The sequence below is a fragment of the Kogia breviceps genome, chromosome 5, assembly GCF_026419965.1.
Source record: "Kogia breviceps isolate mKogBre1 chromosome 5, mKogBre1 haplotype 1, whole genome shotgun sequence".
NCBI lineage: Eukaryota > Metazoa > Chordata > Mammalia > Artiodactyla > Physeteridae > Kogia > Kogia breviceps.
In genome coordinates, this window is record NC_081314.1 from 50,290,583 (window position 1) to 50,312,367 (window position 21,785).

Genomic DNA, 21,785 nt, shown 5'->3' on the forward strand with positions numbered 1-21,785 from the left:
TCTGCTCATCCACATTTTTAAAATTTTTCGGTTACCGGAAGAGTAATTTACATGTGAGCATGTTTGAGGAGAGCTGGGGAGTGGGGAGGTGAGGAAAAAAAGAGTTGAAAGAATGAGGAATATACTATGAGGACTCCAAGCATACATATTTTTAAAAATACAAAATATAAAAATTATATTCTTTTACATTTTGTCTCTTGGTAGTAACATTTTGTTTCTATCATAAGGTGTTTCCAAGTGACCAAGTCTGTTATTTTAAGATTCTCTTAAATATAAGTTATCTTGCCTTTATATAAAAAAATCAAAGCAGCCAATTATTTTCTATTTGTTTTAATATATCATATTAACATTAAATGCATAAATTAATTAAAGGAAATAATATTGTAAATTATAGTATCTAATGTTTCAAGACCTTTTCCATTTTTAAAAGATACCTTTTATGAGTGGCAATGAAAATAAAGTTGAGACTGGAGAAAGAACACAGATACTTCTTAGGGGAAAAAAAAATCTTAAAGTTATTCGGGAAAGAGAGAGTTTGAAGTTACAAATTGTTTTAATATGCATATAATTAATTGTGAAACTTTATAATGTGAAATTTAATTAAACTTGTTCTAGCCATTCGGGTTTTGAAATGCTAGGTACAATACTAAGTGAAAGATGTGAGAAATCGATATTATCCTTCTGGCATTTTTGTTTCAGCTATATAATAGCTTTCTTAACAGGTGTGTAAGAGAGCCTCAGATATTTTTGCCTTGATCTACAGGAAGAAGAATGTTCTATAAAGGGTAAATCTATTAATTAGAGACCTGCACAGCTTTCTTTCTTGCTAGTGTAGTCATTAAATTGATTTTTCCAGTCCATCATGTAATTGTTCCACCGATGGAATCCTGCTTTCCATTCTCGTTCTGCTTCATCAATATTTCCTGTAAAACATGGAATGAGTTGTATTCATCTAAATTTTAATCTCTGTTTATGTTCATTGAAAAATAATTTTGATTGCAGATGCTTTTTTCTCCAAGTACACTGTACAGCGATGTTTTATTCATTATTTATTATCAACTTCTCTCACTACCTGAAAAGATTTTAATTGAATTTTTATATATTATATAAAAATGCAAATAATATATATGTACAAAATATATATAACATAAAAGCAAAACAATCAGTTCATGTATTATGTCAAATTATGTTACATTACATATATTTGCTTTAGTTTCTGAGAAGATGTATAAATATTATTCTTCTCTTGACTCTCCTAGGCATAGCAAAAATCTCATTTAATGCATCTCATTTACATGTATAATTATATAGTGGAGTATTATTTCTGATAAAAATGTTTATATATGAATATTTATTAATGCATAAGGAGAACTTTGTAATTGGCATTCTGTATAGATTCTACACTCATCATATATCAATATATTTTAATTCCAAACAATGCCTGGTCATTGAAAGCAACTTATTGAAACTATTGTACTATATGATAGAAGTTTATTAATTGCTTTGCAAATTAGAAGGGTGATTAAGAAAATCTCCAGCAATTTGCAAAGTATATGTATGTGTCAGGGGAGAGGAGTGTTTATACCAGAAATAATGTGAGGCAATGAATCAAAAAGGGTTTATTTACTACAAAAACCTTGAAATCTTGATTTATTTGAAAGTGTATTATATTAAAGAATAAAGTTTGTGAACAATAGAAACTCTTAAATTACAAACTTTTAAAACCATATATTTATGTTCCTAATATAAATAGGTATAATAAAGCATGAAGATAGTTTATTTAAATCTATAGGTATTTTATACATTTGTAGTTCTTTTACTTTTTAAACTTTTAGGATGCTGAGCTATAGTCATTGAATTAAAAACAAAATTTTAAATGATTTCAGCTATTGTGAAAATAAGAACTGACAATTTTTTAATGTATACTTTTCAGTTAGGAATTTTCTAAAATTATAACTTTGTAGGATGTTAATTTGGAGAAGAAAGTTCATGTGGTCACATACTACATTATAATGTATATGAAAAAGTGCCTTCACTCATGTTATCAACAATGGAGCACATTCAGTGATTTGTTTTTAGTTTATATGAAAATCAAATATTTAAAACATTTGTACAGCCATTAAGAGATCCCTTGTAATTTAAGATATATTTAGGTCACAAATGTTCACAATGCTTGGACATTGGATAAATATTTAAGAATTTATACAAAAATGTCCTATTTTTATGTAAAATGCCTTTTAAAAGTCAATGGCTATAATTTTTTGTGAATAAAAGAATTTTTCTAAGGAGTCAAAACCATTAAATGTGGAAGAAAGATGTTAAATATCATACCAAGTGATCCACTTTTATGTTCTTTTTTATGATAATTAAATGCTGTTTTAAATGTTATTTACACAAAATAAGGACTCTAAAATTCTGAAAAAACAAAAATTTTAATATAACAAATAAATGACTGGTAATTTAGCATTTAGACCATGAACTTTAATATTTAGAGAAAAGGTCTTATATCTGATTTTCATTTCCTCTTAATTGAATGATACCAAATCCATTGACTCATATAAATATAAATTTATTTCCTTATGTGTCATAATCAAATATCTATACAATTTAGTTATTAAAATAGTTTACTTTGGGCTTCCCTGGTGGCGCAGTGGTTGAGAATCCGCCTGCCGATGCAGGGGACACGGGTTCGTGCCCCGCTCCGGGAAGATCCCACATGCCGCAGAGCAGCTGGGCCCGTGAGCCATGGCCGCTGAGCCTGCGCTCCGCAATGGGAGAGGCCACAACAGTGATAGGCCCGCGTACCACAAAAAAAAATAAATAAATAAAATAAAATTAAAAAATAAAATTGTTTACTTTTTAGTGCACAAATGCTCTGTAAACCTGAGTACATTTTTACTGTAGAAGTACTGGACATTGATTGAGACAATAAAGTTCAAAACATTTAATTATTTTCTAACAGTATCCAAAGGAACTGAATATACCATAATAAAACGAAAATAAAAAACCTGAGTCCTTTGTCATAAGTCAAAACCAAAATTAGAAGTTTTTCTCCTCCCCCTCCTTCTTCCTCCAAAAGTGGAACACTACGTAAGTGGCTATAGATTTATCATCATCGGTGAGATGTAGATCTATTTGTTTTGTAGTTAACAGGGTGCTGCAGTGTGAAATAAAGAAAAGAATATCAGTATAGGCTTTGGAGTGACATGGGTTGAAATTCCAGCTTGATCAATTATGATATTAGTGACATAAAAAAAAATTCTTAACTTTTCAAATTAGTTTTCTAAATGTAAATGGAGTTGGTAAGCCCTATTTTGCAGTGTTGCCATGAGGGATAAATGAGATAGTGTTTACATTGTGAAATCAAGCTATATGCTCTATGGGGAGCTCTGGAAATGAATTTACTGCCCTTGTTATAAAAATTTATTCCTAACTTTGCTCTTTATTGAATCAGTGCACAGCTAGATCAATACCAGTAGTTCATAAACATATTGACACTACTTTTCAGGACTTTGATGACTTTTGTTTTGCCCACATTGTGTCTCATTTTGGGGAAAATCAGGGTCTCGTCCCTACAGAAAGAGAGACAATAATGAAACTTTTTGTCTTGTCAATTAAACAAGGGTGAGCAGTATTTCACCAGAGCTGAGTCTATTTAGCCAAGTCTGAGGAGTTAGGACGTAAGAGAGGTGAGTTAACCCCAAATAGTTATTGGAGATGAAGTTAGAAGACATTACATTGATATTTAATGGTGCTGAACATTTTGATTAAAAAATAACATATTTCCTGTACTTTGAGAGTTCATTTAAAATATCTTCTGTCCTCTTTACTTGCTTATTTTCCTGTTTGTCAACCAGTTATTAAAATTGCAAAGGGATTCATAATTCTTTATGGAGTAGATCACAAACTTACTAGTTGTCCTGTTATTATTTTGGGTGTATGGTGAGACAGTAGAGTGAACTACGATAAACTCAGGCTGGGCTTTCTGAAGACTTCATGTACTTTTACAGTGAAACAAATAGATCATTTAATTTGATTATCAAGTTACCCAAAGCCTTTACTTGTTCATTTTGTTTTGCTTTTACAACGAATGGAAAATTCAAATATGAAATCAGCAAAACTAGCTTGATATTTTTTCTTCAAACCACCTTTCCACTATCTCATTTTTGTTTGCCATTCTTGCTAAATGATTAGCAAATAGCAGTATATGAGGTTCTAAAGTGACCAATCCAAGTGGTATCTCAGCTCTTAAATTTATATGTGGTCTTCTTTAGTTGTAACAAGCAACAACTAAAGAACACTTTTGTTCATGATTTATTCAACACTTTGATTCATGATGTATTCAAAGGTCAAAGGAGGAACCACTGGATCTGACACTTTTTTTTTACTGGGAAGATGTGAAGGTTAAATATTTTTTTCCTTTAAATAAATTTACTTTCTCAATTTTAATGAAAAATATTGAGATTTTATTGACATTGAATGCCTCATTCCTCTAGTTCCTTTTCTTTTTTCAAATGATTATGAGATATTGTGGAGTTATATTCTTAGTGAAAAATCTGAATTTGATAACAGTTGAAACAAATATTGTATTTTATTTTTTGCAGGTGTATGCAATAACAGCCTAGGTGTGTGCTGAAGTATAGTCTGAAAGTTAAGTGCTAGAATTTGTGTTTTTAAACGAGTCTTAAGGATCATTTTATTTGAGAATATTTATTGCTCAGATGTAAACAACTGCTCAAATGGTACTTATAAGGTCTATTGGGCTTCCATCGTGAGTGAGGTAAACATTTCTCCTTTTAAGAAATCCAGTCACTATTTTTTGAAATTTCCTTTTACTTGTAAAGTTATCTTTTTTTAAAAAAAAAGTAATATTTCCATAAAAACTTCAGCCCAGGTCATCTGAATAACTCCAATTTTCAGAACATTGAAAATTAAAATATTTGAAGTTTTGTGCCTTGAAAAATATAAGGTATGGTAAGAACATGTTTTCTTAATCTTTTAGTCCCTTTATATCATTTGTTTATAAAACTAAAAACATGGCAGTTCAAACTGGTTCTGTTTGTTTAAATGTAAACATTTTTATTATTAATGAATACATTGTTGATGTTATAACAATTATATCATGCATTTACTTTAAATTTTATTAAATATATTTCATATAACTCCTTTGGGGGAATTATCTGAAAAAATAGTGCTAAAATATAAAATTGTTTTCAAGACACACTGGAAGTATCCCAGAACAAGGTATGGTATTTCCATACAGCTCAGTGTTGCTTACACTAGAAAGTTGTTCAGCCTTCTGTAGAATGGAGCAGCATCTAGCCAAAACTGTAGGAGTTTGTTTATTCAACCTGCTTTATAGTAGTTGAGTATTTAGAGATAGAGATTTTGAAGTACATTTTCAAAAATTGCTGATATTGAAATTTTATTTTACCAACAAATACATCACAGTAGACCACATGTGTTTGAACCAGAATGACTCAGTTTGGTTTATAATAAATTAGTCATTTAAAGTTTTCCCCCACCTCACCTTATTTCCCTTCAAATTATGACCCTCTCATTTAAAAATATTTTAAGTAACGATATTGAGAATATGTAGTCTGTGATTTGTTAAATGGTACCTCTTCTGGTCTCTTGGCAGATTAAATGTGTTACCTCATTGCTATTCACACCCAGAGGACACAAGGGCAGCACTGTGGTTCTGCCAAGGGATGCAGAAGCCTATCTCTGATATATATTGTGCCACAGAACATTTAGTGATACACAGAGAACTGGTCTATCAGTAATGTTTCCCAAACAGATGAGTCCATAATTATAATTTTGGTGAGTAAAATTTGAGAATCAAAAGGCATATTAAACAATCGAATACAACTCTGAGATGTCCATATTTGCCTGAAACTAACCCCTAACCACTCTAAAGAAGAAACTAAAAACATCTACTGTATTGTGATATCTAGTATGTAGCCTGAAAATTGCGGAATGTTCTGATGAACAGAATGGTTAAGTATAAAGGAACTAGTTAGCAATGTGTCTGGTGATTGAAAGTCAAATAATTTTATTTGAAAAATATAGAAAATAAACCTGAGGAGCCACATCAGTTATAAATGGCTGACATTAAAAAAAAAAAAAAAAAAAAACAGGCAGTGAATTGTATATGTATATCATTTTTCTCACAGAAAATGTGATCATTCATGTTGGTCATTCAAGTTTAGCCAAATATCTTCTTACCAATGAATTCTGAAATAGTAGGATAATCTGAGCAATTTTCCTAGTATTTCCTCATACAAATCTAAGTAATCACTTCCTGAAGAGTAGTTAACTAAATTACTACTTTTTTATTGTATTATGTAATGTATGTAGGTGGTCTTAAATATCTCTGAGCTTAGAATATTTATAAATATTTGGATTGTGTTTTTAAATATGTAAATTTTAGATTGTTTCACCCTTAGAAATCAAGGGTTCTACTATTTATCACTAATTTTTTTTTTCTTATGAGTTATCTATTCTATACATATTAGTGTATATATGTCAATCCCAGCCTCCCAATTCATCCCACCACCACCACACACACCCACCACTTCCCCCCTTGGTGTCCATACATTTGTTCTCTACATCTGTATCACTAAATTTGTTTTGCCTCTTTTGAGTATAAATATATAAAATAAACAATTATACATTGTTTATTTTATATATTTATTTTTTCATTTATCCATTAGTTAATTCCACAAAAATTGGCTGAATAGCGAGAGTTGCCCTATTTTAGTTCCACTGTTAGGTTTCATGTTCCTCTAGGGAAAAATTCCTAGTTTTGCTTTCTTTATTCAACTGCTAAGGTGCTGCTTATATAGTAAGCCCTCAAAACATATCTAAACTTGATGGAAGAAGGTTGTTAAAATAATGTACACATTGGAATAAATTAATTGTAAAGTCACCAGATGAACATTATCACTGTGCCATGAATAGTCTACCTTTTCCCCCTTTTACATATCCATAACCAATTATTTAACCAAATACTAAAACAAAACAAAACAAAACAAAAAACAACACACACCTGTCATTTCCAAGACTTTGGGAAAAAATAGTGTCCAGAATCGGCATTGTTGAGCACGTAGTTTAGTGTATACTCTTGGTGACTCTGTATTCAAGGTTAAATATTTTTGTTCATTGCTTTTGAAGACAGGCCATCTTGTACTATTGTTTGGGGTCCCATTTGGATTTCTAAAAAAATTAAAGAGAGGTATTATAGTTCTACTGAAATCAATGATAGATAAATAAATAAATAAATATATATATATATATATATATATTTCTCAAAAACCTTTTTAAAGCTTTTAAAAAGTCAGGAAAATTGTGGAAAAAGAAAAATTGTGGATTTGTTTGATGATGTCAAGCAAAATGAACTGGGTTGAATGTTTTCAGCACTTTGAAGCACTATGTTAGTTAAAATTGTAGGAATTAAAATTTAAAGAACTTATTACACATATTTCTGCTTAACATACAGGGAGAAAAATATATTCTATTCTAGAATGCTTATATTTTTTTCACACTTAAACATGTGTTTAAATTTGTGACTGATTACACATTTCCTTCATATGCAATAACCTCTTTACCCTAGGGAACTGCCCTCAGTCTCATTTTTAAGTTGATCTTACATTCTTATAGATCTGTTCATTGATTTAAAATCTTTCAATAATTCCCCAGTAAGTTAGTTCAATAAAGGTTAGTGAACATGCTGCCACCCACATTTCCAAGCTTACTTTCAGGTATTCTCTTCATGGGCCAACCAACAGGAATTAGGGACAGTTCCTTAGTGATTCCCTCCTCTATTTTACCTCCTGCCTTTGCCTAGCTATTACTTGTGCTTGGAATTCCTTCATTTTCTAACATCAGGAGTCTAGAACCTTCAGATTCTCTTTTTGTGTGGATGTTTCCCATATCTTTGTGATTTTTAAATCAGTAACACTTGGCTCTTTTTTTCAGAAATTTATGATTTTTGGTTCTTTTGTACCTTGTAGAACTCAATAATATATTATTGCATAGGTCACACAAAAAGAAACGCAAAGAGTAAACATTCTGGAAGTGACTCTGTCTAGATAGTCACTGGTGATTCTAAAGATTTTTCTTTAATATATTTGTATGCTATTATTATGAGTCAGACCCTGCCTGGGCTCTAGAAAAACAAATAAATATAGAAAACATAGTTTCCCTCATGGAATTTACAATCAAGGACATCCATGAAAACAAAGAATCAACAATATATGGTAGACTAAATCAAGCATAAACAAAGGGACAAAAATTGTCAGAAGAGGGAATTACCTAAAGGAATGCAATTTTAGCTGAAGTACGGAGAAAAAATAAGGAACTGAACCAGAAAGAGAAGTTTGGAGTGCTAGAGAAAGGGAACAGAATTAACATAGTATAAATAATAAGTTCTCTTAGTTCAAATAGCAATGAAAAAACTAGTTTTCTTGGATTCTAAGATAGAGGAGATCCTTTTAGAATTATAGCTTTAGGATATAAGTGTTATAGCAGTAAGATCTGACAGCCTAGGAAAATGGTTTAGACTTTAGCTTGTAGGCATTTACAATTCTTGAGGGATTCTTTGCTAGATGGTTTATTGTGTACATAACATTTTAGAAATATTGACCCAGAGGTGGTATCTAGAATAATCAAGAAACGTAGAAATTAGTCACAGATACTTGTATCATAAAAGGAAGACTAAAGTGATAGGGATAAGTAATTCATTCCTTTCTCTTAGATTCATCTAACTTAAGCAAAGTCATATAAGAAAAACTCCAGTTGAACTTTTCTAAAAGTTTAGCACACAGAATTCTTCATCATTCAAATATCTTTTGTATATTATTAATGGATAGGAAGTTGGGAGTAGTGATAGCAGATACACTTTTTTTTTTGGCCAAAAGCCTGTGAACCCCTAGAATTTGGAAAGTGAAGCACGCATTCATCCAGCTTGGTTAACTAGAGGCAGATTTTGCCAACAAGAACTTGTGCTGAATAAGTACCATAAATTCATAATTTATCACAGATGCACAAATATTCAACCATGATTCAGGGGCTGTAGAGATAAACAACTTCTTGATGAACTAGTTGATTTTATGTAGGAGTTGGATGATTTAATAAGAATTATTAATAACCAGAGCTATTCAAGCTAAGCCAATATCATAACAGGATTGAAACCTCTTGCTTTAGGGTATTATTTGAAAGAGGTCAGGAAGAAAATTTCTCCAGATCACAGATGGCACACTTGTCTAGGTGAATTATGTAGTCTTTTTCTTTTCTTTTAAAGCTTTAGAAACAAACAAGTACAGCTGCTGGAGGCTGGATATTAAACCAGGAGAACCATTGGTCTGATTCGGTACAGCAATTCTTATGTTCCTAAATTGCCCAATTTCCTTCTAATTCCATTCTAATTAACTTATGGCACCATTTTAACTGCACATTTATTTCTGGCTTCTGCAAATGGTGACTTAAACAGAGCTGACTTGTACTTGAGTTCAAGAGCGAAACACTAATGGCACTGCCAGTGTTCATTTAACAAACTTTGTCCTATGAAATCACTCATGACATTCCAAATTGTAATTCAGAGATAATAAAATTCCTTTGCCTATGGATGCAGATATAGTTTTCAAAAAGTGATTGAAATAGCTCTTGAAGTGATGAAGCATTTTACTCTATAATTGAAGAAACCTCCAAAGATTCTAAAACTTAACCAGAGACATAATTCTCTTTCTATTTGTATCAATTAAACACTTTGTGAAATACAGTATAATTCCCAGATACAGAATTCTGAAACACTATATAATTTTAATTCCAAAATTATAAGATAAATTTAAACATCTTGACTTTATTATTTTTCAAAAATATTTTCTATTCTGGTTATAAAATAAAGACCTCAGAGTGATAATACTTAACACTTTCCATGAGATAAAGAAATCTCTTCTCTTTTTGTTACCAGGTTCTTTTCCCAATTTGTGGTGTACAAAAGTGGTCTAACGGTCATCCATTTCACTTTTCCTCTGATGTAGTATAGAAAAAATTTAAGACATGGCTTATTTAACTAAAAAAGCAGAGTACCTTTCAAACTGTATTACAGGAAATTACCTGTTTGTCATTGGTATTTTAGCACAGATTTGATAATTCATTTTATGAAGAAATTCTTTAAAAAGACATTAATTTACTCAGGATGCCTGGTATGAAGAAGTAGGATGCACTCAACTTCATGCATCAAGTTTTCTTTTAATTGCAAATTCCAATATTGCCTACCCAATCCTAACACAGGAATAAAGATTCCCTTTAAGAATTCAGGGACAGTTATTTCTTTCTTTTTTTTTTTTTTTTTCTCATTTGAAGAACTTGTCTTTATTTTTATGGGATTTAACCAAATATCAGAATTGTTAAAGGTGTGTTCCTTTTGTTTCTTTGGCTTTTTAAAAAATTTCCCAGGACCACAGACATCATTTGTTCCTTCTTTCTGGCACAGGCAGCTCACTTTACCTGTCATCTATTCAGTCCCTCTAATGTGGTCAAGTGTAGAGATTGTCCATTTTATTTATTTATTTATTTATGGCTGCATTGGGTCTTCGTTGCTGGGCATGGGCTTTCTCTAGTTATGGTGACTGAGGGTTACTCTCTGATGCAGTGCATTGGCTTCTCATTGCGGCAGCTTCTCTTGTTGTGGAGTATGGACTCTAGGCTGGCAGGCTTCAGTAGTTGTGGCACACGAGTTTAGTTGCTCTGCAGCATGTGGGATCTTCCCAGACCAGGGCTTGAACCCGTGTCCCCTGCATTGGCAGGCAGATTCTTAAGCACTGGGCCACCAGGGTAACCCAGCACTGACATTTTTAGAAGGTGAAACTTCTAACTATATTTTGTGTTTCCAAACAGTTGCCTTTGGGTCTACGTTGTTCTACTTTGAGATGTGTCTTCCAGAGCTAGGGATTTCCCTGGGGCTGATTGCTGCACTGCAGGTCTAAGGCCCAGGTGTCCAGTCGGCTTTATGAATGATGAAAGTGGTTTTGATCTCCTCTGTTAGACACCTGTGTCTGTCTCCCAGCTCCAAATCACATGCTGCCTCAGGGAAGCCTGCCCGGTTCTTGTTTCGCATCCCATGAGGTGACATCTCCTGTCCTGCTGTAATTTCTAGGAAGTCCTGGGAAAGCAAACACTGTGTCCTTACGTTGGTATATCCTAGTAACTTAACCTGACACTTAGGCAGCACAGGCAAGCTCTGCTGTGATGTCAGATAAGGAACTTCATTTCGTGTGCCTTGGTTTCCTCGTCTGGACCCTGAGACGGGGCCTAGCGCTATGTGTCTGTTCCATGGCAGCAGGTGAAGCACCTCTTCTGGGTGGGCATTTTCAGCTATTTTGACTATGTATTCACTTGTCCTGTTATTTTGGAGGCTCCTTTCGTCCAGAGCTGTCAGTAAATTCCACTTAATCTTCTTTTCTTCCCTGGTTTCCTTTAAACGGGCAACCTGGGCTATCTGGTAAAGAGCAAGGTCATGAGAACTGTAGCATTTGGTTGCTTGGGCTTCTGCAAGCAAAAACCTCAACAAAGAGTAGCTTAAAAAATCTAGATTTTTTTTTTTTTTTTTTTTTCCTGACACTAAAAGGACAAAAGGAGGACAATTCCCGGTTTGGTCGGGTCAGTGACTTAGAAGCATTTGTTACCAAGGATCCAAGCCTTCCCCTCTTCCCACTTGGTCGTTCTCAGTATGTCCAGGGTCCTCGGGTGGCTTCAGGAATTCTGGGTGTCCTTACTGTATTCCTTTCTGTATTGTTTCAGTTATCAATCTCTGCATCTAGTTTTTAGGTTGTGTGACTACATCTAACTTTAGTAAGATTCTTGATCCTCAGCTTCAGGGCAGGGTGGCCCAGAGATTCACTGAGTTTATGGATCATGGGTTTTTCCTTGCAGCTCGAGTCACATTTAACCAAAGCAAATCTCTTCTGCTTCAGTGTCATCATCTGTCGGAAACGTAGATCTTTAGTGGGAACCCACGCACAGGATGACCTTGTGTCCTGGGGGGGCTCAGGGGTGACAGGGAGGTGCCTTGTGATTGCAGTAGCCATTAGGGTTCCCCTCCAGAGCCTCTGTTCTGTGACCCTGGCCACTGGAACATGTTTCAGAGGGAAGCATCAGGCACATGCCCCCTTCCACACAGCCTAGGGGCCTCTGCTGGACACCTCAGTGTCCACGTATCTGCCTTAGCATAGTCCTGCTGGTGTTGCAAGGTATCCTGCAGAGGCAGGGGGTGGCTGTGTCCCACCGTGAGGACAAGGGCACTGGCAGCAGAAGCTCTGGGAAGCACTCCCTGGTACAAGCCCCCCAGAATCCGCCATCAGCCCCACCAAAGAGCCTGGGTAGGCTCCAGTGCCAGGTTGCCCCAGGCCAAACAACCATCAGGGAGCAAGAGATAGTTATTTCTAACTAAGATATACAGTGATTTTAAAGTGAATATATTTTAGAGTGCTTTACAATCTAGTAAAATGAAGCCATGATTAGTAGTTGTTAATTGAAAGGCCACCTGAAATATTCCACAATCATAAGAGTTCTAAAGGGATACAGTATATATTGGATAATTTCTTAAATATGCAAATATTTGTGGATTTATATTCTATGTCATGTCATGCTTAAATAAAACTGTATTTTTGGGGGGGGAGTGAGGTAGAAAAGGATAGTTTTATTACTTTGCCAGGCAAAGGGGGACACAGTAGGCTTTTGCCTTCAAAAACTATGTGTCCACAAACAGTATTTTAATTTAAAGAATGGAGGGGTTATATGAGAGTCTCAATTTAGAGATTAAATCCATTCTTTCATTAAACAAATATTAACTGAGAGTATAGTATTGAAACTGTGCAACTCAGATTGGGAATTGAACCCACGTTCTTTAAACTGAGATCACACACCTGGTCGCAGGACTTAATGAAGCTCAGGTTCTTGATGTCTCATCACAGAAAGAATTCAGTGAGAGACAAAGTGATAGGTAAGAAGTGGATTTATTTAGAGAGGAATACAGTCCACAGATGGAGTGTGGGCCATCTCAGAAGGTGAAAGCGGCACCAGGGTATGGGGTTGTCAGTTTTTATAGAGGTGGGTAATTTCATAGGCTAATGAGTGGAAGGAGTATTCCAGCTATTTGGGGGAAGGTGTAGGAATTTCCAGGAATTGGACCACCACCCACTTTTTTACCTTTATGGTCACCCTCGGAACTGTCATGGCACCTGTGGGTGTGTCATTTAGCATGCTGATGTGTTACAATGAGTATACTGAGGCTGAAGGTCTAGTGGAAGTCGACTTGTCCGCCATCTTGAACCTATTTGGTTCTAATCAGTTTGTGTTGCATCCTCGGGCTATGTCATTCTTTTAAAGTTGTACCCTGCCCCCTTTCCTCCTGTTTCATTATGTCAGGCTTGTTTGAATCACCGAAGATTCAACAAAAACATAAAAGACAGGAATTCCTGCCTCTTACAGTTTTCATTCTATGAGAAAGATAGATGAAAAAGATGAAAATAAGGGAAAATATATAGTATGTTAAACAGTAATAGCTGCTAGAAATAATAATAAAGTGGAGAGTGGGGATGATAGGAAATGAGGAGTTTATATATATTGTGTGTGTGTGTGTGTGTGTGTGTGTGTGTGTGTGTGTGTGAATGGGGCAGTGGTGAGGGACTATATAATAATGAATTTGATTGGCCTTTGTCCACATTTCCTTGTGAGATAACCCTTAAGTCTTTGGAATTTTTCAGTGTACCTGATACTTTATGCTAACAAGGTGACTCATGTTGTGCACATGATGGCTTTTGCTAATGCCATGACTCAGGGTGATGCTGCTCACACTGATAATTTTAGGGAAAGAAGTATCCTCAACGGAAAGGCTAACCATGTGTTTAAAGGGTTGGGACTTTGAACCAAGTGATATCATCCTGATTTCCAGGAAGGAGAGGAGCCTGAAGATTGAGTTTCACCACTTGGCCAATAATACAATCAACCATGCCTTTATGATGAAACACGAGTAAAACTGTGAACCTCAAGTTCAGGTGAACTTCCTGGGTTGGCAATTCTCCATGTGTGTACTGCCACAATTTTTTTTTTTTTTTATGATAAAGAAACTTGATTTTATTTTACATGCCATCAGAATATTTCAAAATGTTTAAGAGGGTAAGTGAAAGGATAAGATGTACGTTTAATTGTGTGAATTTTTGAATTTTACTTTATTTTTTATACAGCAGGTTCTTATTAGTCATCAATTTTATACATATCAGTGTATACATGTCAATCCCAATCTCCCAATTCATCACACCATCACCACCACCCTCCCTCCACTTGTCCCCTTGGTATCCATACGTTTATTCTCTACATCTGTGTCTCAATTTCTGCCCTGCAAACCAGTTCATCTGTACCATTTTTCTAGGTTCCACATATATGCATTAATATACAATATTTGTTTTTCTATTTCTGACTTACTTCACTCTGTATAACAGTCTCTAGATCCATCCACGTCTCTATAAATGACCCAATATCCTTCCATTTTATGGCTGAGTAATATTCAATTGTATATATGTACCACATCTTCTTTATCCATTCATCTGTCATTGGGCATTTAGGTTGCTTCCATGACCTGGCTATTGTAAATAGTGATGCAATGAACATGGGGTACATATGTCTTGTTGAATTATGGTTTTCTCTGGGTATATGTCAAGTAGTAGGATTGCTGGGTCATATGGCAATTCTATTTTTAGTTTTTTAAGGAACCTCCATACTGTTCTCCATGGTGGCTGTATCAATTTACATTCCCACCAACAGTGCAGAAGGGTTCCCTTTTCTCAACACCCTCTCCAGCATTTATTGTTTGTAGATTTTCTGATGATGCCCATTCTCACTGGTGTGAGGTGATACCTCATTGTAGTTTTGATTTGCATTTCTCTAATAATTAGTGATGTTGAGCAGCTTTTCATGTGCTTCTTGGCCATCTGTATGTCTTCTTTGGAGACATGTCTATTTAGGTCTTCTGCCCATTTTTTGATTGGGCTCTTTGTTTTTTTAATATTGAACTGCATGTGCTGTTTATATATTTTGGAGATTAATCCTTGGTCCATTCATTCATTTGTAAATATTTTCTCACATTCTGAGGGTTGTCTTTTCATCTTGTTTGTAGTTTCCTTTGCTTTGCAAAAGCTTTTCACTTTCACTAGGTCCCATTCGTTTATTTTTGTTTTAATTTCCATTACTCTAGGAGGTGGATCAAAAAAGATCTTGCTGTGATTTATGTTAAAGGGTGTTCTTCCTATGTTTTCCTCTAAGAGTTTTATAGTGTCTGGTCTTACATTTAGGCCTTTAATCCATTTTGAGTTTATTTTGGTGTATGGTATTAGGGAATGTTCTCATTTCATTCCTTTACATGTAGCTGTCCAGTTCTCCCAGCACCACTTATTGAAGAGGCTGTCTTTTCTCCACTGTATATCCTTGCATCCTTTGTCATAGATTAGTTGACTAAAGGTGCGTGGGTTTATCTCTCAGCTTTCTATCCTGTTCCATTGATCTATATTTCTGTTTTTGTGCCAGTACCATATTGTCTACATTACTGTAGCTTTGTAGTATAGTCTGAAGTCAGGGAATCTGGTTCCAAGCTCTGTTTTTTTTACCTCAAGACTGCTTTGGCTATTCAGGGTCTTTTCTGTCTCCATATAAATTTTAAGATTTTTTGTTCTAGTTCTGTAAAAATTGCCACAGGTAATTTGATAGGAATTGCAGTGAATCTGTAGATTGCTTTGGGTAGCATAGTCATTTTCTTTTTTTTTTTTTTTTAATTTATTTATTTTTGGCTGCTTTGGGTCTTTGTTTCTGTGCGAGGGCTTTCTCTAGTTGCGGCAAGCGGGGGCCACTCTTCATTACGGTGCGTGGGCCTTTCATTATCGCGGCCTCTTTTCTTGCGAAGCACAGGCTCCAGACGCGCAGTCTCAGTAGTTGTGGCCCACGGGCCCAGTTGCTCTGTGGTATGTGGGATCTTCCCAGACCCAGGGCTCGAACCCATGTCCCCTGTGTTGGCAGGCGGATTCTCAAGCACTGCGCCACCAGGGAAGCCCCATAGTCATTTTCACAATATTGATTCTTCCAACCCAAGAACATGGTATACCTTTCCATCTGTGTCACCTTTGATTTCTTTCATCAGTGTCTTATAGTTTTCTGAGTACAGGTCTTTACCTCATTATGTAGGTTTATTCCTAGGTTTTTATCCTTTTTGTTGCAATGGTGAATGGGATTGTTTCCTTAATTTCTCTTTCTGATATTTCGTTTTTAGTGTATAGGACTGCAAGAGATTACTGTGCATTAATTATGTACCCTGCAACTGTAACAAATTCATTGATTAGCTCTAGTAGTTTTCTGGTGGCATCTTTAGGATTCTCTACGTATAGTATCATGTCATCTGCAAACAGTGACAGCTTCACTTCTTCTTTTCCAATTTGTATTCCTTTTATATCTATTTCTTCTCTGCAATGACGAGGACTTCCAAAACTTTGTTAAATAATAGTGGTGAGATGGACATCCTTGTCTTGTTCCTGAACTTAGAGGAAATGCTTTCAGTTTTTCACCATTGAGAATGATGTTTGCTGTGGGTTTGTCATACATGGGCTTTATTATGTTGAGGTAGGTTCCCTCTATGACCACTTTCTGGAGAGTTTTTATCATAAATGGGTGTTGAATTTTGTCCAAAGCCTTTTCTGCATTTATTGAGATGATCATATGGTTTTTATTCTTCAGTTTGTTAATATGGTGTATCATATTGATTGATTTGCATATGTTAAAGAATCCTTGCATCCTTGCGAAAATTCCCACTTGATCTTCGTGTATGATCCTTTTAATGTGTTGTTGGATTCTGTTTGCTAGTATTTGGTTGAGGATTTTTGCATCTATATTCATCAGTGATATTGGTCTGTAATTTTCTTTTTTTGTAGTATCTTTGTCTGGTTTTGGTATCAGGGTGATGGTGGCCTCATATAATGAGTTTGGCAGTGTTCTTTCCTCAGCAAATTTTGGAAGAGTTTGAGAAGGATGGGTGTTAGCCCTTCTCTAAATATTTGATAGAATTCACCTGTGAAGCCATCTGGTCCTGGACTTTTGTTTGTTGGAAGATTTTTAATCACAGGTTCAATTTCAGTGCTTGTGATCATCTGTTCATATTTTATATTTCTTCCTGGTTCAGTTTTGGAAAGTTAAACAATTCTAAAAATTTGTCCATTTCTTCCAGGTTGCCCATTTTATTGGCATAGAGTTACTGTAGTAGCTTTGCATTTCTGTGGTGTCTGTTGTAACTTCTCCTTTATCCATTTCTAATTCGATTGATTTGATTCTTTTCCCTTTTGTTCTTGATGAGTCTGGCTGGTAAATTTAATCCATTCATTTTTAAGGTAATTATTGATATGTATGTTCTTATTACCATTTTCTTAATTGTTATGGCTTTGTTTTTGTAGGTCCTTTTCCATTTTATCAATTTTGTTTATCTTCTCAAAAAAAACAGCTTTTAGTTTTATTGATCTTTACTATTGTTTTCTTTGTTTCTCTTTCATTTATTTCTGCCATGATCTTTATGATTTCGTTCCTTCTACTAACTTTGGGTTTTGTTTGTTCTTCTTTTTCTAGTTCCTTTAGGTGTAAGGTTAGATAGTTTATTTGAGACTTTTGTTGTCTCTTGAGGTAGGCTTGTATTGCTATAAACTTCCCCCTTAGAACTGATTTTGCTGCATGCCATAGGTTTTAGGTTGTCATGTTTTGTTGTAATTGTCTCTAACTAGTTTTTTATTTCCTCTTTGATTTATTCAGTGATCTCTTGGTTATGTAGTAATGTATTGTTTAGCCTCCATGTGTTTGTCTTTTCAATTTTTTTCCCTGTAACTGATTTCTCATTACATAACGTTGTGGTCAGAAATGATGCTTTGATATGATTTCAATATTCCTAAATTTACCAAGGCTTGATTTGTGACCCAAGATGTGATCTATTCTGGAGAATGTTCTGTGTGCACTTGAGAAGAGAGTGCAATCTGCTGTTTTTGGATGGAATGTCCTATAAATATCAATTAAATATATCTGGTCTATTGTGTCATTTAAAGCTTTGTTTCCTTATTAATTTTCTGTCTGGATGATCTGTCCATTGGTGTAAGTGAGGTGTTAAAGTCCTCCACTGTTATTGTGTTACTGTCACATTCTTATTTTATAGTTGTTAGCAGTTGCTTTATGTATTGAGGTGCTCCTATGTTGGGTGTATATATATTTATAATTGGTATATCTTCTTCTTGGATTGATCCCTTAATCATTATGTAGTGTCCTTCCTTGTCTCTTGTAACGTTATTCATTTTAAAGTCTATTTCTTCTGATATGAGAATTGCTACTCCAGCTTTCTTTTGATTTCCATTTGCATGGAATACCTTTTTACATCCCCTCACTTTCAGTATGGATGTGTCCCTAGGTCTGAAGTGGGTCTCTTGTAGATAGCATATAAATGGGTCTTGTTTTTGTATCCATTCACTGAGCCTGCGTCTTTTGGTTGGAGCATTTAATCCATTCACGTTTAAGGTAATTATTGATATGTATGTTCCTATTACCATTTTCTTAATTGTTATGGGTTTGTTTTTTGTAGGTCCTTTTCTTCTCTTGTGTTTCCCACTTAGAGAAGTTCCTTTAGCATTTGTTGTAGAGCTGGTTTGGTGGTGCTGTATTCTCTTAGCTTTTGCTTGTCTGTAAAGCTTTTGATTTCTCCATCAATACTAAATGAGATTCTTTCTGGGTAGAGTAATCTTCGTTGTAGTTTCTTCCCTATCATTACTTTAAATATATCGTTCCACTCTTTTCTTGTTTGTAGAGTTTCTGCTGAGAAATTAGCTGTTAACCTTATGGGAGTTCCCTTGTATGTTATCTGTAGTTTTTCCCTTCTTGCTTTCAATAATTTTTCTTTGTCTTTAACTTTTGTCAATTTGATTACTATGTGTCTCAGTGTGTTTCTCCTGCCTGGGACTCTGCCTTTCCCTGACTTGAGTGGCTATTTCCTTTCCCATGTTAGGGAAAATTCAACTATAATTTCTTCAAACATTTTCTGGGGTCTTTTCTCTGTCTCTTCCCCTCTGGGACCGTTATAGTGCTAATGTTGTTGTGTTTATTGTTGTCCCAGAGGTCTCTTAGGCTGTCTTCATTTCTTTTCATTCTTTTCTCTTTATTCTGTTCTGCAGCAGTGAATTCCACCATTCTGTCTTTCAGGTCACTTATCCAATCTTCTGCCTCAGTTTTTCTGCTATTGATTCCTTCTAGTGAATTTTTCATTTCAGTTATTGTATTGTTCATCTTTTTGTTTGTTTTTTAATTCTTCTAGGTCTTTGTTAATCATTTCTTGCATCTTCTCAAACTTTGCCTCCATTCTTTTTCCGAGGTCCTGGATCATCTTCACTATCATTTTCCTGAATTCTTTTTCTGGAATGTTGCCTATTTCCACTTCATTTAGTTGTTTTTCTGGGTTTTTTTCTTATTCCTTCATCTGGTACAAAGTACTCTGCCTTTTTATTTTGTCTACTCCTCTGTGAATGTGGTTTTCCTTCCACAGGCTGCAGAATTGTAATTCTTCTTGCTTCTGCTGTCTGACCTCTGGTGGATGTGGCTATCTAAGAGGCTTGTTGCACATTGTCACAATTGATACCATGAAGGTAATGTATCTCTGAGGACATCGAAAATTTCTGTCTAGAACCTTGTCAGTCATAGATTTTGCTCTATATATCTCTTCCTTTCATTCTGAACTGTATCTTTTTGCTATATTAAAACTGTTCATTGTAATTATAGCATTTTTCTCTGTTCTGTGAATCATTCTAATGAATTATCAAATCTGAGGGCATCTGTGGGGACTCTGAACTTGCAAGTGTTGTCAGAAATCTTGGGCCAACTTGACAGTCTGAAGTCTGTGTCTTCACCCTGACTTTGGCTACCTCTCAGTAGTGAAACTCTGCAATATTTGATAGGAAAGAAACTTTTAAGTGAAGAGTTGACAGAGGACAAGAGAAACCCATGCAATTTTTTTTTGAGGGAAGAATATTTTAACAAAAGCAAGAGGAGACCTTCAAGATGGCAGAGGAATAAGACGTGGAGATCAGCTTCCTCCCCATAAATACATGAAAAACACATTCTTGTGGAACAACTCCTACGTAACACCTACTGAACACTGGTGGAAGAACTCAGACTTCCCAAAAGGCAAGACAATCCCCACGTAAATGGGTAGATCAAAAGAAAAAAAAAAAAAAAAAAAAAAAAGAATAAGGATGGGAACTGCACCTCTGGGAGGGAACTGTGAAGGAGGAAAAGTTTCCACACACTAAAGAGTCCCTTCACTGTTGGGATGGGGTGTGTGTGAGGGGAATCTTTGGAGCCATGAAGGAGAGCACAGCAACAGGGGTGCAGATGACAAAGCAGAGAGATTCCTGCACAAAGGATCTGTGCCGACAAGCACTCACCAACCTGAGAGGCTTGTCTGCTCACCTGCTGGAGTCGGGGGTGGGGGGTGCTGGGAGCTGAGGTTAGGGCTTTAGAGGTCAGACCCCAGGGAGAGGACTGGGGTTATTGGTATGAAGACAGTCTGAAGTGGGTTAGTGCACCACAGCTAGCTGTGAGGGAGTCCAGAAAAAAGTTTGGACCTGCCAAAGAGACAAGAGACCATTATTCCAGGGTGCACGAGGAGAAGGAGTTCCTTTCCCATGTGCCCACAGAAGCAGAGCACCGCCTATGTGAGCTCTAGATAGAGTCATGAGACATGGTATCATCTTGGACCACAGAGATGGGCATGAACTGCTAATGCTGCTGCCGCTATAACAGCAGAATCCTATGTGAAAGTGCAGGTAACTACCCCAACACCCCCTCATACACACTGGTAGCCTGTGCAGCACACACTGCCAGGGTCCCACGATACAGGGACAATTTCCCCGGGAGAACACATGGTGTGCCTCAGGCTGTTGCAATGACACGCCAGTTGCTGTCGCTGCAGGTTCACCCCACATTCTAATTATGACTACAGTACACCTCCTTCTCCCTGGCCTGAGTGAGCAAGAGAGCCCTAATCAGCTGCTGCTTTAACCCTCTCCTGTCTGGTTGGAGAACAGACTCCTAAGGGAGGCCAGCACACAGAGGCAGGGCGAAAACCAAAGCTGAGCCCTTTTGTGAGCTGTGCAAACAAAGAAGAGAAAGGGAAATTTGTCCGTGCAGCCTCAGGAGCAGCAGAAAAAAATCCCCACAATCAACTTGATAAACTCAGCATCTGAAGAATACCTCAATTGACAATGAATGTTAATAAATTGAGGCAGTGGAATTTGGGAGCTACCGTAGACTTGGGGTTTGCTTTCTGAGTCTAATTTCTTTCTGGTTTTATGTTTATCTTAGTTCAGTTTTTAGTGCTTATTATCATTGGTAGATTTGTTTATTGGTTTGGTTGCTCTCTTCCTTTTTTCATTTTTTCTTTTTCCTGGTTTGTTTTAGTGTGTATACATATGCTTCTCTGTGTGATTTTGTCTGTTTAGGTTTGCTTTTACCATTTGTCCTAGGGTTCTGTCTGTTTGCTTTTTTCTTTCTTTCTTTCTTCCTTTACTTCTGAACCACATGGGTGGCAGGGTCTTGGTGCTCTGAACAGGTGTGGGGCCTGAGCCTCTGAGATGGGAGGGCCGAGTCCAGGACATTGGACCACCAAAAACCTCCCTGCCCCATTATCAGTCGGCGAGAGCTCTGCTAGAGATCTTTGTTTC

General features: G+C 35.8%; 1 protein-coding gene across 1 annotated transcript in view; it reads right to left on the reverse strand.

The window, feature by feature from the left end:
• Positions 1-332: 332 nt before the first annotated feature.
• The window catches only part of BCHE (butyrylcholinesterase), an 81,463-nt gene continuing 60,010 nt past the window's right edge, over positions 333-21,785 (reverse strand). The window contains exons 3-4 of the mRNA XM_059064917.2: positions 7,052-7,218; positions 333-923 (exon numbers count right to left, since the gene is read on the reverse strand). Of these exons, the coding sequence (XP_058920900.1) occupies positions 799-923; positions 7,052-7,218 (292 nt within the window). The 3' untranslated portion in view covers positions 333-798. The remainder of the gene's footprint in view (positions 924-7,051; positions 7,219-21,785) is intronic.